The sequence below is a fragment of the Osmerus eperlanus genome, unplaced genomic scaffold (assembly GCF_963692335.1).
Source record: "Osmerus eperlanus unplaced genomic scaffold, fOsmEpe2.1 SCAFFOLD_351, whole genome shotgun sequence".
NCBI classification, from domain to species: Eukaryota; Metazoa; Chordata; class Actinopteri; order Osmeriformes; family Osmeridae; genus Osmerus; species Osmerus eperlanus.
The window spans coordinates 15,686-28,939 of record NW_026911514.1 but is presented as its reverse complement, the minus strand read 5'-3'; the positions used below and the strand labels follow the sequence as shown (position 1 = coordinate 28,939).

Below are 13,254 nucleotides of genomic sequence, written 5' to 3'. Positions count from 1 at the left end.
TGATTGCCTGTTTCTTCGTGTGGATGGCTTTTTAAGTTTGCCTCATCTGCCACCTAGTGGATATGGATTAACTAGACAAGCTGACCACGCATGGTAGTGAACTACATAGCTAAAATCCTCTCTCTGTAGATACACTGTGATTACATCGCCCATGAAGCATTTATGGGCAAATATGCATTGATCATATAGGATTACCTTTGGCCTCCATCAATTTCAGAGAACGTTGTCAGGTATGTGTAGTTGGCAGGCCCCTAGGCAATGAAACAAGGATAATCCTTCATAATGATACCATCGACCTGTGGGTGATTATGTACTGCTCTGTGGGGTTGCTGGCCCAACTTGGCAATGGCAGGATTTAATGCCACACAGTGGCTCGCATCATTTTCACCAGAAGCCAGTGTTAAAGCAGGACCAACAGCACATTTTTGGTTGACCGTTGCAGTAGCTTTTCACTCTTGTCCATAAGCTGATCAGTATGTAAGAGTGGTCAGTAATACCTGTGTGAATGGTGATGGAGTGGTCAGTTATACCTGTGTGGATGGTGATGGAGTGGTCAGTTATACCGGTGTGGATGGTGATGGAGTGGTCAGTTATACCTGTGTGGATGGTGATAGAGTGGTCAGTAATACCTGTGTGGATGGTGATAGAGTGGTCAGTAATACCTGTGTGGATGGTGATGGACTCGTTGGCCACGGCCATGGGAATGCTCACACTGACCACAGGGTGAGTCTGGGCCACTAGACCCCCGTTGTCCTGGGTAACCCCAAAATCCAGCTCAGCGGGAGGTGGAGGGGGTCCCGGGTCAGGATTGTAGGACTGGGTGGGATGAGCGTCAACTGCCTGCAGTGGAGGAGCTGGAGGCCGGATGGCTGGAATGAGGGGAGAGAGAGAGCGAGAGATGTAACACTGTAATAAAGAAAACTCATACTCAATAATTCTGGACACAATGAGTAGTGATCATTTCACGTTACTGAGATCTAAACACAATGTAAACAATTGTAGCTTACTCCCACCCTTATCCTGTGTTTTGTGAATACTACAAGACAAATAAAATCGTACAACTTTCTAAAGAGATATACTGTATGAAACATGACACTTACGCTGACATTAAGAGAGTGAATTAAGACTGCAAGGAATTTGTGCTGTGAAGTATGTTTTAGTATACCTGCATCATCTTATCCCCTGATCTTGACTCATCAGCATGCTTTTACTGACATTTTGTAGTCAGACTGGAACAGCACAGCTTACCCGTGAAAAATATAACCTAGAATATCCTAAAATGGATGCCATATCCACAACAATCTCACAATGGTTATACTTACATTCAAACGAGGTCCAGCTGTTGTAGTCAGTGACATCTTGTGATGAGTCTTCTTCATCCTCGACTGTTTCCTCAATCTTATGTATGAAATTAAAATCACACAGATCACATTGGGAAGAACAGGTGCCAAATGAACTAGGGTATATCAACATTTCCACTCAAACCAGAATTCTATGTTCCATGACACATTTAAAGGACAAGCAGAAGATGCAAGGGCCTTTTTGGTACAATGGCCAGAGCTACTTTGGGCTACTGCAAGGGTTATCAGACTCCTTCCTGCCCATAAAGCCTCCTATGTACACTATCTTTTGTTATACAAAATAAACACCACCCTATTTTTACTCAATAAAAGCTCACAATACCATCAGGACATCGTAAGAAGTCACAACTTTGATAATGAATGCATTTCATCCAAATTGTATTCTTATCCAATAATAAAAAATTAAAAAAAAAAAATCCTGTCACCTTTCACTGCTCTTTCCCCTTATGCATTTTGACAGTGTTTTGCCTTCACCAGTGTCTGTCTCAGACTATTGGTTTTGTGTTTTTGAGTGCTAGTTTATTGCAATATTTGTCCTGTGGTCTTGATAGTGTTTGTGTGCCCACATTTCAATTATTCTTTTTTTTTTTTTTAAGATATTTTTTAGGCCTTTTTCAGCTTTATTGGACAGTATATAGTATAGAGAGACAGGAAGAATGGGAGCGAGAGAGGGGAAGACATGCGACAAATGTCGGACGGTCGGATTCGAACCGCCGACGTCGCGGCTCGCAATGAGCATGCGGTCAGGGCTCTACAGGCTGCGCCATCGAGACACCCACATTTCAATTATTCTTGAATTATCCAGAAAGGTTTCTTTTTTTTCTCGTTCTGTACAGATGAAAACTTAATAATTAGTCACCAGTTGTGTAACTAGCCCTGTGTCTGTGCTTCCAGGCCCTGACCATAATGCATAGGTTTAGGTTTGAGGCTGCTGCTCACCAGCGGCAGGCCCAGGCCTGCTCTGGCCCAGTTAACAGAGGAGAGGTGCTCCCGGAGCACGTCGGCCACAGGGCTGGCGAGGTTGGAGGGGGGGAACACAGGGCCCTGGCAGGAGGGGCACTGATAGCCAGCGGGGGCGGTGTGAAGGGGCAGGCGGGTGGCCAGATCATTCAAACAGGACCAGTGGAAAACATCTTTCATTTGAAGGGGAAAAGGGAAGAGAAATGCATTGCTGTGTAGATGCACATAACCTTTTCACTCATTTACATTTTCATGGATCATCGTACTGTACATCATTAACTCCTCATAAAAATTCCACCTACATGTATCAATTTATAATTGATTTATTTATAATAACACACTCTTCTGAGGAATGTATTAACATCAGGATCACAAGGGATTGTCTGTTCACAGTAAGTTAATAGTGTAATCAAAATTAATGCTCACACCAGCCTGAACTGGGAAAGGTTAATAATTAGATCTGAATTTGATCCGTATTTCCAGTTTCATCAGTACACAAGTGCAACTACTCCAGTCATTTTACTTCCAATGCATGTGTCAGTTCAAAGAGATAGAGCACTCATCCTTACCATAGCACACCAGTCTCACAGTGTCCTGGGCTGCGAGTGGGGTGCTGCAGAGCTGACAGTTAGGGTTGTAATCGCTGTCCTGGAGCCACTGAAGGTAAGACTGCACAATGCACTGTGAGCAGGAAAGAGAAGGAGACACTGGAGGGGATGCTAGAGAGCAACAAACATGGACGCTAGAGAGCACCGAGGGGTTCCCAAACACGGTCCTGGAGTTCCCCTGTGCGGTTTTCGTTGCAACGACAATTGTAATCCAGGAATTTTAACAAGCTGTTCATTTTTCATGTGTAGGGGGACTACCTGCATACCATAAATGATAAAATTGTGCGATATTGCAAACAATGCATGTACATTTTGCAGAAATGCATATAAAGTGCAAAATTATTTTTAACTGATCAAATAAAAGACTGATGTGAATCAGTAGGCTCCTAATTGGTGAATATGTTGACACCTGGCCACCAAACCTAGCCATTTGGAAGATAAAGAAGAATTCAAAGGCAAACCTGCACTGTGTTTATACATTAAAGGAAATAAATTACAAATTAAAATAAATACATTTTCAACTACCTAATTATGAACCTATTAGTTAACCGCCGTCTTATTTGTACAATAAGCACAATATGAATGTGGTCATTTTATTCTTCCTGCCATTGCAAAGCTATTTCCGGCATAGTGTGGTTTAAAAGTACAATAGGTAAGATTTTGTGTTAAAACATTGTAAATACCTTCCTATCATTGAAAAAGGCTCACTGACAGTGTTATTGACTCACCCCCTGCCTGTGTTTATAGTCCTTAAATTTGGGTTTCAATCTATGCAGTTGACTGGCCAGCAATCTGTATCAAAACATTACAGATTGCCGGCCTGTCAATACAATAATTCAAGCTCATTGGTTAAAAATAGGTTCTAATAGCCACAGCCAATGGCATTTCAATGTCAGCGTGTTCACAGAGAAGGGGTGGGATAAACAGTATTGTCATTTGAGCGTGTTTGTTGCTGCAATTCCTCTCTTGACCGTTAGAAGTCTGAAATTACCCATTGTACTTTTAAGGTAAATAATACATCTTAAGATGAAAAGCACCTACGGTAATGAACAAATATTAACATCTTATAAAAAATGATTTGATGGCTATTGGGGTTGGAACAAAAACTAGCATACACAGGGGTACTCCAGGACCGAGTTTGGGAGCCACTACTCTAACTGTCACGACCATCCCATACTCTGGGTGACACAACTGCACAACTTGCCAACTGCACATTTGTTCTTGTATTATTTACTCTTAAAGTGACTGTAAAGGTAAATGGGATTATTATGATATGTATTAAGCATCAGCAAAATTTTAGAAAGCAAATACATTGCAATATCGACTTATCAGCCTAAACATTTTATCTATTCATATTTAAATGTATTACCATAAGATACATCCATATGTGATAATTTATGGTTATTTCAAATATTTATAGCTGCTGTATGGTTACTTTAAACAATGACCCAGTGACTGATGTTGTTTGCTTATTTTAAATACATAATACACAAAGTACAGGATAAGGAATTTCCATTGTACTTAGTACAAATCAAACTTTTGAGTCACAGAAAGTATTCCCTACCCATTCCACACATACCTTGCTGTGGTTGGAGACCAGGCAATGTTCACACACATTGACTCGGTGCTCAAAGCAGAAAAGGTTCGTCACTTTTCTCTTTGGGCATTTGCACAGACCCATGGTCTGATCTGGGAAATGAATACACACAATTTATGAGAAACATTAGCACTCATGCAAAGTGACCACTGTGGCACACAGATTAAGAAAGAAACACACACTCACCTATGACAATAAGATTTAACACATCTTAAAGTCACATGACTGTGATATCTCAATACCGCAACCACCAAAAATGTAGGGCAGTATGTGTAAACACTCATTATTTTAATTTAAGTTAAGCCAAATGTAATTGGTCAATTTAAACTAGGCCTACTTCCGACAGTGTGTCGTCACTACGTGCGCTTCCATTTGTAGCATCGATTCCCAATTACAAAAATATAAACGCCGGTCTTGAACTGACAAATTAATGACTGCTTTTCCTACTAAATTACAGAATAATGTGAAACTCTAGTTGACTATTCAAACGTCATATAGTTAGGCAGCTAGCTATCTAAGATAGCAATGCTTTATGTCAGATAGGTAGTCAGCTAGCGAACGAGCGCATACCAGCGTGGAAAACCATTCTGAATACAATATGTGGTCTTCGTGTACAATTGTTGCAAAAAATCCTAACAGTGTTGGTTATATGTTTAGTAGTGAGACAGCTAACAGACTGGCAAACCTAGCTGTGTCAGCTAACATTAGTTATCTTGAGCAAGTCTGATGTACAGCTGGGGAGGGTGCTCTTGAGTGACATGATTTGCAAGCTCATAGCTGTAAAGTGTAAAGTCAGCTTGCGTTCACTATGAAAGATAATACGTAACGTTATTTACCTAAATTGAAGACGTTGACAGTGGACCCAGAGCCTTTCAGATGAACAGGTTTTGTAGTTGAATACTTTGAAATATGTGTCGTATTGTGCTGAAGTCCGCTGTTGTTGACTTCCCTACTTGCCACGTCTCTTCCGGGACAGTCGCACAATGATGACGAACGCCGCTCGCTATTTTTTCACTATACGTTATTCACTAATGCATATATATTTTTACCATTTTCATTTCTCCAATTGTATATCTAATAATTATTCTGACACATAGCATTTTAATCTCTTATTTTACAGGCAATAATTTAAGACAGCAGCTAACTGGCTAACTCTTCCGGAACTTCCTGTTAGTTCTCGGCGGGCGAATTGAAAAAAATAATAGTGGCCTCTTGGTTTTTTAGCTAGCGCGGCGTGCAGAAACGATATAACTTTTTACTTTATTAAATGTATACAATAAACACAAAATATTGATGCATATGACAGAGCAGCGTTGACATTGACTTATTTGAGTGATTTGCGCCTTGTCAGATTCCCTATCTTATTGTTAGCTAGGTAGCCTATCTTTTTTTATTTAGCTAGCTTTTACGTTGAATAGCAAGATTTTTTTTAGAAGTTAAGATAATCAAGATGAGCGACCGGACTACACGACCATCGTTGGTGGAGCAGGGGAATGATAACGATAATCCAAGTATGCATTGGCGAACAGCTAGACTAAATTGGCTTGATACTGATTTTGCTAAACTAGCTAGCCTTATGTAATGTCACAAGTCGTTGATCGTAATGTTAGCTCATTGTCAAGCATAGCGCAACTTAAACGCACACTTTGAAATATGGTTAGCTGCGTGCCCAGAGAGCTAACGTTAAAGCTTGGCTAGCTAAATACGATCAAAATATTTTATAAATGAAAATGTGTGTGGTCTTGTCTTGCTGTTCAGATTATGACAGCCCACATCAACGAAGGCGATCGACGAGATTATCCAATACGGTCAGCAGTCAAAACACGATGGAGGTCAACAATGAAAATGTGGTGAGTATGCTGTTTATCTAACGTATCGTCAGATTGCTGCTAGTTTGACAATGTTTGACAGTATTTGCCTTTTAGGTAGTGGCTAGTTTGTTATTGCAGGAAGCAGAATCTGTCAATTTGCAAAAATAATTTAGCTAGCTTGGGCTGAATGTCTGCTTACTTGTTAGACGAGCCAGCGAACGTAACTTTTAATTTTCATAAGAAATTTTACCGGTTCAGATAATGTGATGCAGGCAACATGGTTATGCCGTCTGGATGCACGCAAATGGTTAAGTTAGACCTGATTCTGTATAGTTTATTATGGTTGTGGAAAGATTATACGCCTATTGACAAGGATATCTGAGCACAAAGCATTTGGGCCCCACTAGCACTCATGTAACGTACTTGTATGGCAATAAAGTGAGCTTTATAACTGTAAATCCTCACTGAATTGACTTGATGTGCACTGCATTTAAATGAATAAAGTCACTACTTGGCTTTGATTTGTGTGCGTTAATCTCTGCTGTTAATTCCTGTCTGTCCGTGAACCTACCAGCAGAGCGTTCTCCCTGTTGTGAAGCGTAACATTACCGTGAGGAAGATCGTTCCGAGGAAGACTCAGGTCAGCCCCAGCTACTGTTTCTTCAGATTCTGGTGGGGGGGAAGTTTCTTCAGATTCTGGTGGGGGGGAAGGGAGACTAGTATGACCAATGAAGAGTAATATGAATTCCCTGTGTTGCATTCTTTCTTTCACACAGATGCCTGCAACAACTCCTGTCCCATCAGTACGCCGTAGTCCTCGAGTAAGTGTCTTCTGGCCCAAATTCATTTAGAGTTTTTATTCATCCATCAAGTTCTGTTCGTACTATACCAAGGGTTCCCAAACGTTTTTCTGATGCAATCACATGAATGTTCGCAAATCTGTCTATGCAACCCCAACACCCCAAAATTGTCAGGCGACCCCATCCTCAAATTGGGGTTGCGAGCGAGTGTGGGAATTAAGCCTTTAAATCCTTCACTGCAAGTTTTCCTCAACCATCCTTAACCTTTCAAAGGCCCTATATATTACATTGCAGAGATAGGTACTGCAGTGCATGGGAATGGAGATTGCCAAGGAAATGGGTATGGAATGTGTTCAAAATAGAGGAAGAAATATGAAAAGTCATATCTGTTATGTACCTGGTTCTTTATTCTTTCCAGTTTTGGTGATTCAAAGGGCATCTCTTTTTAGGATTTTGCTTTTCTCTAAGTTGAATTTTATCAGGGGAAAAAAAACCCATATAAGGACCTCAACTTATAAGGTCCTTATCAACAATAATAAACATGCAAATTATTTTAATCAATAATCAAACATTTGTGTCTTCCCTAGGTTTCAGCTGAGTGCAACAAGGAGAATGCCACTAGGTTGTCGGGACCCAAGTGGGAGCGATCGAGAATATCCACCTCCACACCTGCTGCCGCCCCTCTGCCGAAACCCGCCATCCTCTCCCCGATCCTGGCTTCCGCCGACCCTCCTCCTGAGCAGCCCCAGGACCCCGCGGGCCTGGAGTGGTCTCAGAAAGTGCGCCGCTCCTACAGTCGGCTGAGTGCCGGCGACCACTCTTTCGCGGGCTCTCCGGTCCACACGCCGTCCTCCCCCACGCCCTGCCGGCGGGAGACTCTCTTCGGCTTCGAGCAGCTCCAGACCCCGCCGGTGGCGGCCAGGAGGGCCAGGAAGTCCGGGGTGCGCACGGACACCTCGCTGTCTGTGTGCGGGGGCTCGTTCTCGCTGCAGGAGGGGAACGGCAGCGTGGCCGACTCGCCCGAGTGTGACCCGAACATCCCGGGCGTGGCGCTGGTGAAGGAGAAGAGGAGGAGGAAGAAGGTGCAGCAGATAAAGGTGAGTGTTGAGAGGGTACAGGGAGGTGCGGGTGGGGTAGCCCCGCGGAAAACCCAGGTGAGCAACACCTGGCACTCGTACCTATCACATTCATTGGATGCCTTTGCCTTCAGCATTTATGGAAAAGAGAAAAGAGAGGTTATGGCTGCTGTGGTAACTAAATGCCCAGCTAAATATCAGAACATACAGACCGAAACTGTACCAATCCCGTCATTACATTACATTACATTGTTGGCATTTGGCAGACGCTCTTATCCAGAGCGACGTACAACAAAGTACCCATAACCAGGGATAAGTGTGCTGAAAGACCCTAGAGGGAAGTACAATTTCAATTGCTACCCGTACAACAAAAGATAAGGACCTATCTGCAGGTCCTTGTCATCAAACAAGGATTTCCTTTTGGCAACTACATGAAGAGGAAAGCGAAAACATTTAAAGAGTTAAAAAACTTCCATACACATTTGTTCATTGGCCCTGCAACATGATTTTTCATGTTAACAACAACAATTTCCAATATGTCATTAACAGCAATAGCAGCCAATGAATCCTTACGTATTGTGAGCTTTTCCAGTTTGGCAAAAGTGTTGCTCAGGTCTTTTCCGATCCTACTGTATGAAAAATGAAAGTGAAAATGAAAAATGAGAGGTTTCTCCCTGAAGTACCCGTCAGGACTCCCCTAAATGTCTGCATGAAGGATGACTAACTATCAAAAGCTCAGTTTCACAGGGGGCATAGTCATCAGCATAAACATGTGGAAAAGAGGAAATAAATAACACCTTTTAATTCTCCTATGAAATTACAACATTACAGCCAATAGGGTATCAGCCGAAACAGCAAAGCTCTTGCTTTCATACATACATTTGATCCTTTCAAATAATCACGAAGGCAGACATATTTAAGTTAAATTATGTTAAAAGTTAAAATGCAATTAACTGGCAAAGTATCTCAAAGCCAGAAATAACCACTAAAGTTACTTCAGCACTGTGGCAGACCTTTCACCTATCTCCTCCTCCCCCCCCAGATGTCAGAGTTTGACTTACTAGCTGCACAAATGAATGCAGAATTTGTCGAGGCAGAGAGCTTTGACTTGGTGGTGGAGTGATGTGTGAGAAGGGGGAAGACGACCAGCCCAACTGTGTGCAGACGACACGTCACAGACTGGCTTAAGGGAAGGATTGGGAAGAAGAAGAACTTTGGGGGACTGCAGCAGATCCTATTCTATTTGGAATTCATACATTAATTATAAATGGAATATCTGTTTTATGGATGTTTTTTTATGGCTGTCAGACATTTAAGTTACAGCTTCATATTTAGATTCAAGTTTTGAAATTCAGATCCAAACTCTGTTTAATGCAGTGAGAAATTACAATAGCATCGCTGTCCTATTAATAGCCAACTGCTGCTTGGGGGATTTGTTGCTCCCTATTGTAGATAAGGTTATATAATTTCTAAAGGAAATGTGCTGTGTACAGTAGCATAGATTTTCTCTGTCTTCATTTTATTTGTTTTAACTATTGTAACTCTTTGTTCATTGAATATTTGACCAAGTTTTACTATAAATATTTTAGTTGAGTTTGGTATTTGCATTCTGCTTCAGTCTGATTTGAATTCTCAGATCTAACTGCAAAACCTAAGAAATAAAAGGCTGAACTATAGGAAACCATACTAAAGGTCTCTGTATTATGTTCATGATGCAAGTAAAATTTATCAAACAAGTAATGTAACAGAGTTTGTGTCTGTGTGTTCAATATTGGTAGTTTTGGATGATCCAATTGACAGTATATTTTATCTATCTGCAACTTTATGTATGTGCGTCTGATCGGAAAGTAGTGCTATACTGTGTGAGTCTTCCTCCACCAGCGTGTCCCTCCACAATTTCAAACCTTTTCCCCTCAGGACCCTTGCTATCCTTGCTTGTAAGGAAAAACACTGGTTATAACGAAATGTTTAGATTTATTTAGGAATAAATGACCCAACTGATGCTGTACTTCCCTCATTCGCTGCAGATGTGTTTATATCAGGTAATACAAACAGATATTTGGATTAAGTCTTCTTCTCTTCCCTTGTGAAGGCACTGTACCATCCGCAATATTGATTCAAATGATTCAAACATTTCTTCCAGTGACAGAAGATATGCCTTCCATTTCTGCTTTCAGTCGTATGAAGCATGGTGGGGAAGCAATGGAATGCACCCAAAGTGCAATTCATCCAAAATGCACAAATTAAGGAGCTGTTCTGAAATGAGTATTTCCAGTAAACAGGGAAGGACTAATATGGTAATATGGTAATATGCTTTAAGCCTGCTTGTTACTTTACTTTTTTTTAAACAAAGGAGCGGTTTTACTCTTTGTCCACTAGAGGGTGTACTCTACTCAGTACAGTGCCCTATGCTGACAGCAGTGCTGGTCATGCAGAACACTGCAGCATTGTCCTCAGAAGGCCACAGGCTGAAATCCTGCCTGTAGACCATACTGAATTGGCACATTCTGTGTGCCCTAGAGTCAACTGGGATGATATGGAAATGGGAGCTGTATCGAATCTATATTTTCAGTAAAGTGTCATATGTATGGCAGCCTCTATCTCTTCGCCGAGTCAGTCAGCATGTCTACCCACATTAAAAAAATCCCTACAGTTCTTGTGGCTTTCGCAATGCATGCCAAACTTAGCATGCATTGTTATTTTATTTATTCAGCTCTGGTTTGGTCACACTGGCACTCATTTTTGATATCAGAAGCAACGGTTGTGGCTGGGTTTAAAATTTCTGGATCTGAAGACCGTATGAAGAGAACCGGGCATTCAGCTCATCTGGGCTTATCACGTGCCTGTATTCAATAACAGTTGCATCAAATCAGCCTGGAAGGTTCTAGGTTATCTTATACAAAACCGAACAAGTTATGTATCGTCAAAAGAAACCTGTTTCCACCTGTGCTCCGTGGTTGCATAGACAAAAACTTTTCCACCTTGTTCATACATTTTTATTTAAATGCAGCTGCTTCTGGGTTCATCAGTATAGTGAAGTGAATGGGGTCCTTAGACGTTTTATATCACATGGTTTGGATTATGCAACATGTTAACCCTGCCACTGGACACAACCTCCACAGTGGATTTCATGGTTATTCTGGGAAGTAGTTACTAGGTGTTCCATATTCTTTCATTATATTTAGCATGTTGTTATTGATTGTGGGCAGTGCTCTTTTATACCACTGACATTTGATTGGGAGTGTAGGTCCCCAGGGCGCTAGGATAATGACCAAGTTCACACTAATGGAAAAGTTTGTTTTTGTTTGCCAGAATAGATGGCAATTATTATATTTGAGAAAACAAAAAAAGTGATATTGGCAGCTGCCACAAAAGAGTATTTAAAAATACGTATCATATGCTGCTAACAACCATTCTGTATGGCAATATGCATTTTGATACTGAGAATGGTGAGAAGGGTACAGAAGATAAAGTTCATTCTCAGTGTACATTTAGGAGACATTTTCTCCATTGGAATTCAATACAATAATTAATGACTCTATTTCCAATAACCATTTCAGTGACACTGACATAATAAGGCCAGCTATGTAGAAGCAAACCACTTGGGGGAATATAGACAAAGTCAATAAGTTGCAGATGGGAGTAACATTTTTTAATGGATACTGTCACTGTTGCCCAATGGGACATTAAGAGGAAAAACATTTTGAGTTTCTGTAATGCTAACTATATATAACGTCGTAACAAAATCTTTATAAATACATTAATAGATAATCAACATCTGATGAAATGTACCATTGTTTGCGCACTATTGCTGGGGGGCTTTGAGCACACAGGAAATTCATTGGCAATCACGTATCACGCTCCGGTGCTGATGCGTATAGAACATAATTACGTCAAGTGAATATTGAGGGAGGGGTTCAGGGATAAATTTGAATGATTTTCCCCAGTCTTATTTTTCCACTGGGTCTTTTGAGCGAATAGACATGTAGGCTAACTCCCGCAATGAAAGGAAAATAAAAAATAAAAAAAATCTGGTATACTTTAATATAGTACTTTTTATGTTGCTGCAGATCCTGGATCCTGAAACATGAAAAAGGTACGTTTATTTTTCTACTGATCTTATCATTTTAGCCTAATCCCTTGAAAGTACAATTTAAGATACAATCCATGAATATCCTTAACAGTTATGCATATAATTAAATAACTCGCCACAAATAAGTGAAAATATTTAGACACTTTATGCAAGCTTTAGGTCAAATACTTACAGGATCGTATTTTTATAAAGCAGCTCACTGTTTTCTCTCTAGGCAGTGGCTTCAGTGGATAGCCAAAGCACCCTTTCCAAGCCACGGCGTCCAAAAAAAAACGCATGCACCGATCGCAGCCCGGTTCGTGGAACAGGAACTAGACACAGGTCAGAGTATGAGAGGAAAGAGGGCGACTCTTTCTGGGACGCTACGCCCGCTTCTCGACGTAGTCAAGGGGATCCCCGAGCAGGAATCGACAACCTACCATTAGGAAAGCGACAAGTGATGCATAAGTTTTTCACCCCAGTTCATAATCCCTGTCATGAAGAAACCGAGGCTAGGGAGCACCAAAGTTATGTCCCTCACCACTCCCACCACCAGGACAGCGAAGGTCAAGGGTAAGTGCTTCTCCTGAAATAATATGTGAATATTTGACTATTTAGGTGATGAAACTGGGGTGGTTTGCTCTGCACAGAACCTTACATTAACCCTTGTGTTGTCTTAAGGGTCAAAAATGACCAGCCGAGAAAAAACCCTAAATTATATATTTTCAACTTGAAATTTGATGACAAAGTTTGTGATGAGTGACAGGTTGTTTCTTCATGTAAAATAGGGCTTTATTTTAGGGGTTTAGTGTAGGTGGGTAATTTCTTACCCTTAGGACAAGGGGTGTATACAGAATGTTAAGAACTTTGTTTATTTAGGCAAGTGGAAGGTGACATTTTGTACTTGTTTTAATTTCTTGACTCATTCACCAGTTATAGCACGCCAGGGAGCAGCAGTGGGAGTGCGAG

General features: G+C 41.1%; 2 protein-coding genes across 2 annotated transcripts; one reads left to right on the top strand and one right to left on the bottom strand.

Moving 5' to 3' along the window:
• Window positions 1–497: 497 nt before the first annotated feature.
• LOC134016159 (zinc finger protein-like 1) lies at window positions 498–4,610 on the bottom strand (the record flags this gene model as incomplete). Its single annotated transcript, XM_062455563.1, has 5 exons — window positions 4,509–4,610; window positions 2,891–3,002; window positions 2,301–2,494; window positions 1,323–1,398; window positions 498–869 (listed from the first exon to the last, which is right to left on the bottom strand). Coding segments are annotated over exons 1-5 (856 nt in total), but the record flags the coding sequence as incomplete, so codon positions are not given.
• A 1,742-nt stretch (window positions 4,611–6,352) lies between these two features.
• On the top strand, window positions 6,353–9,336 carry LOC134016158 (sororin-like). The gene is made up of 5 exons (XM_062455562.1): window positions 6,353–6,376; window positions 6,912–6,977; window positions 7,114–7,158; window positions 7,725–8,234; window positions 9,256–9,336. The coding sequence occupies exons 1-5, from the start codon at window positions 6,353–6,355 to the stop codon at window positions 9,334–9,336; spliced, it is 726 nt and encodes a 241-aa protein (XP_062311546.1).
• Window positions 9,337–13,254: the final 3,918 nt, after the last annotated feature.

Excerpts from the sequence above, each read along its gene's own strand:
- LOC134016158 (XM_062455562.1), top strand. The coding sequence starts at position 6,353 with ATGGAGGTCAACAATGAAAATGTG. Across the intron at positions 6,377-6,911 it reads AGGTCAACAATGAAAATGTG|CAGAGCGTTCTCCCTGTTGT; the intron begins GTGAGTATGCTG and ends TGAACCTACCAG. Across the intron at positions 8,235-9,255 it reads AGAAGGTGCAGCAGATAAAG|ATGTCAGAGTTTGACTTACT; the intron begins GTGAGTGTTGAG and ends CTCCCCCCCCAG.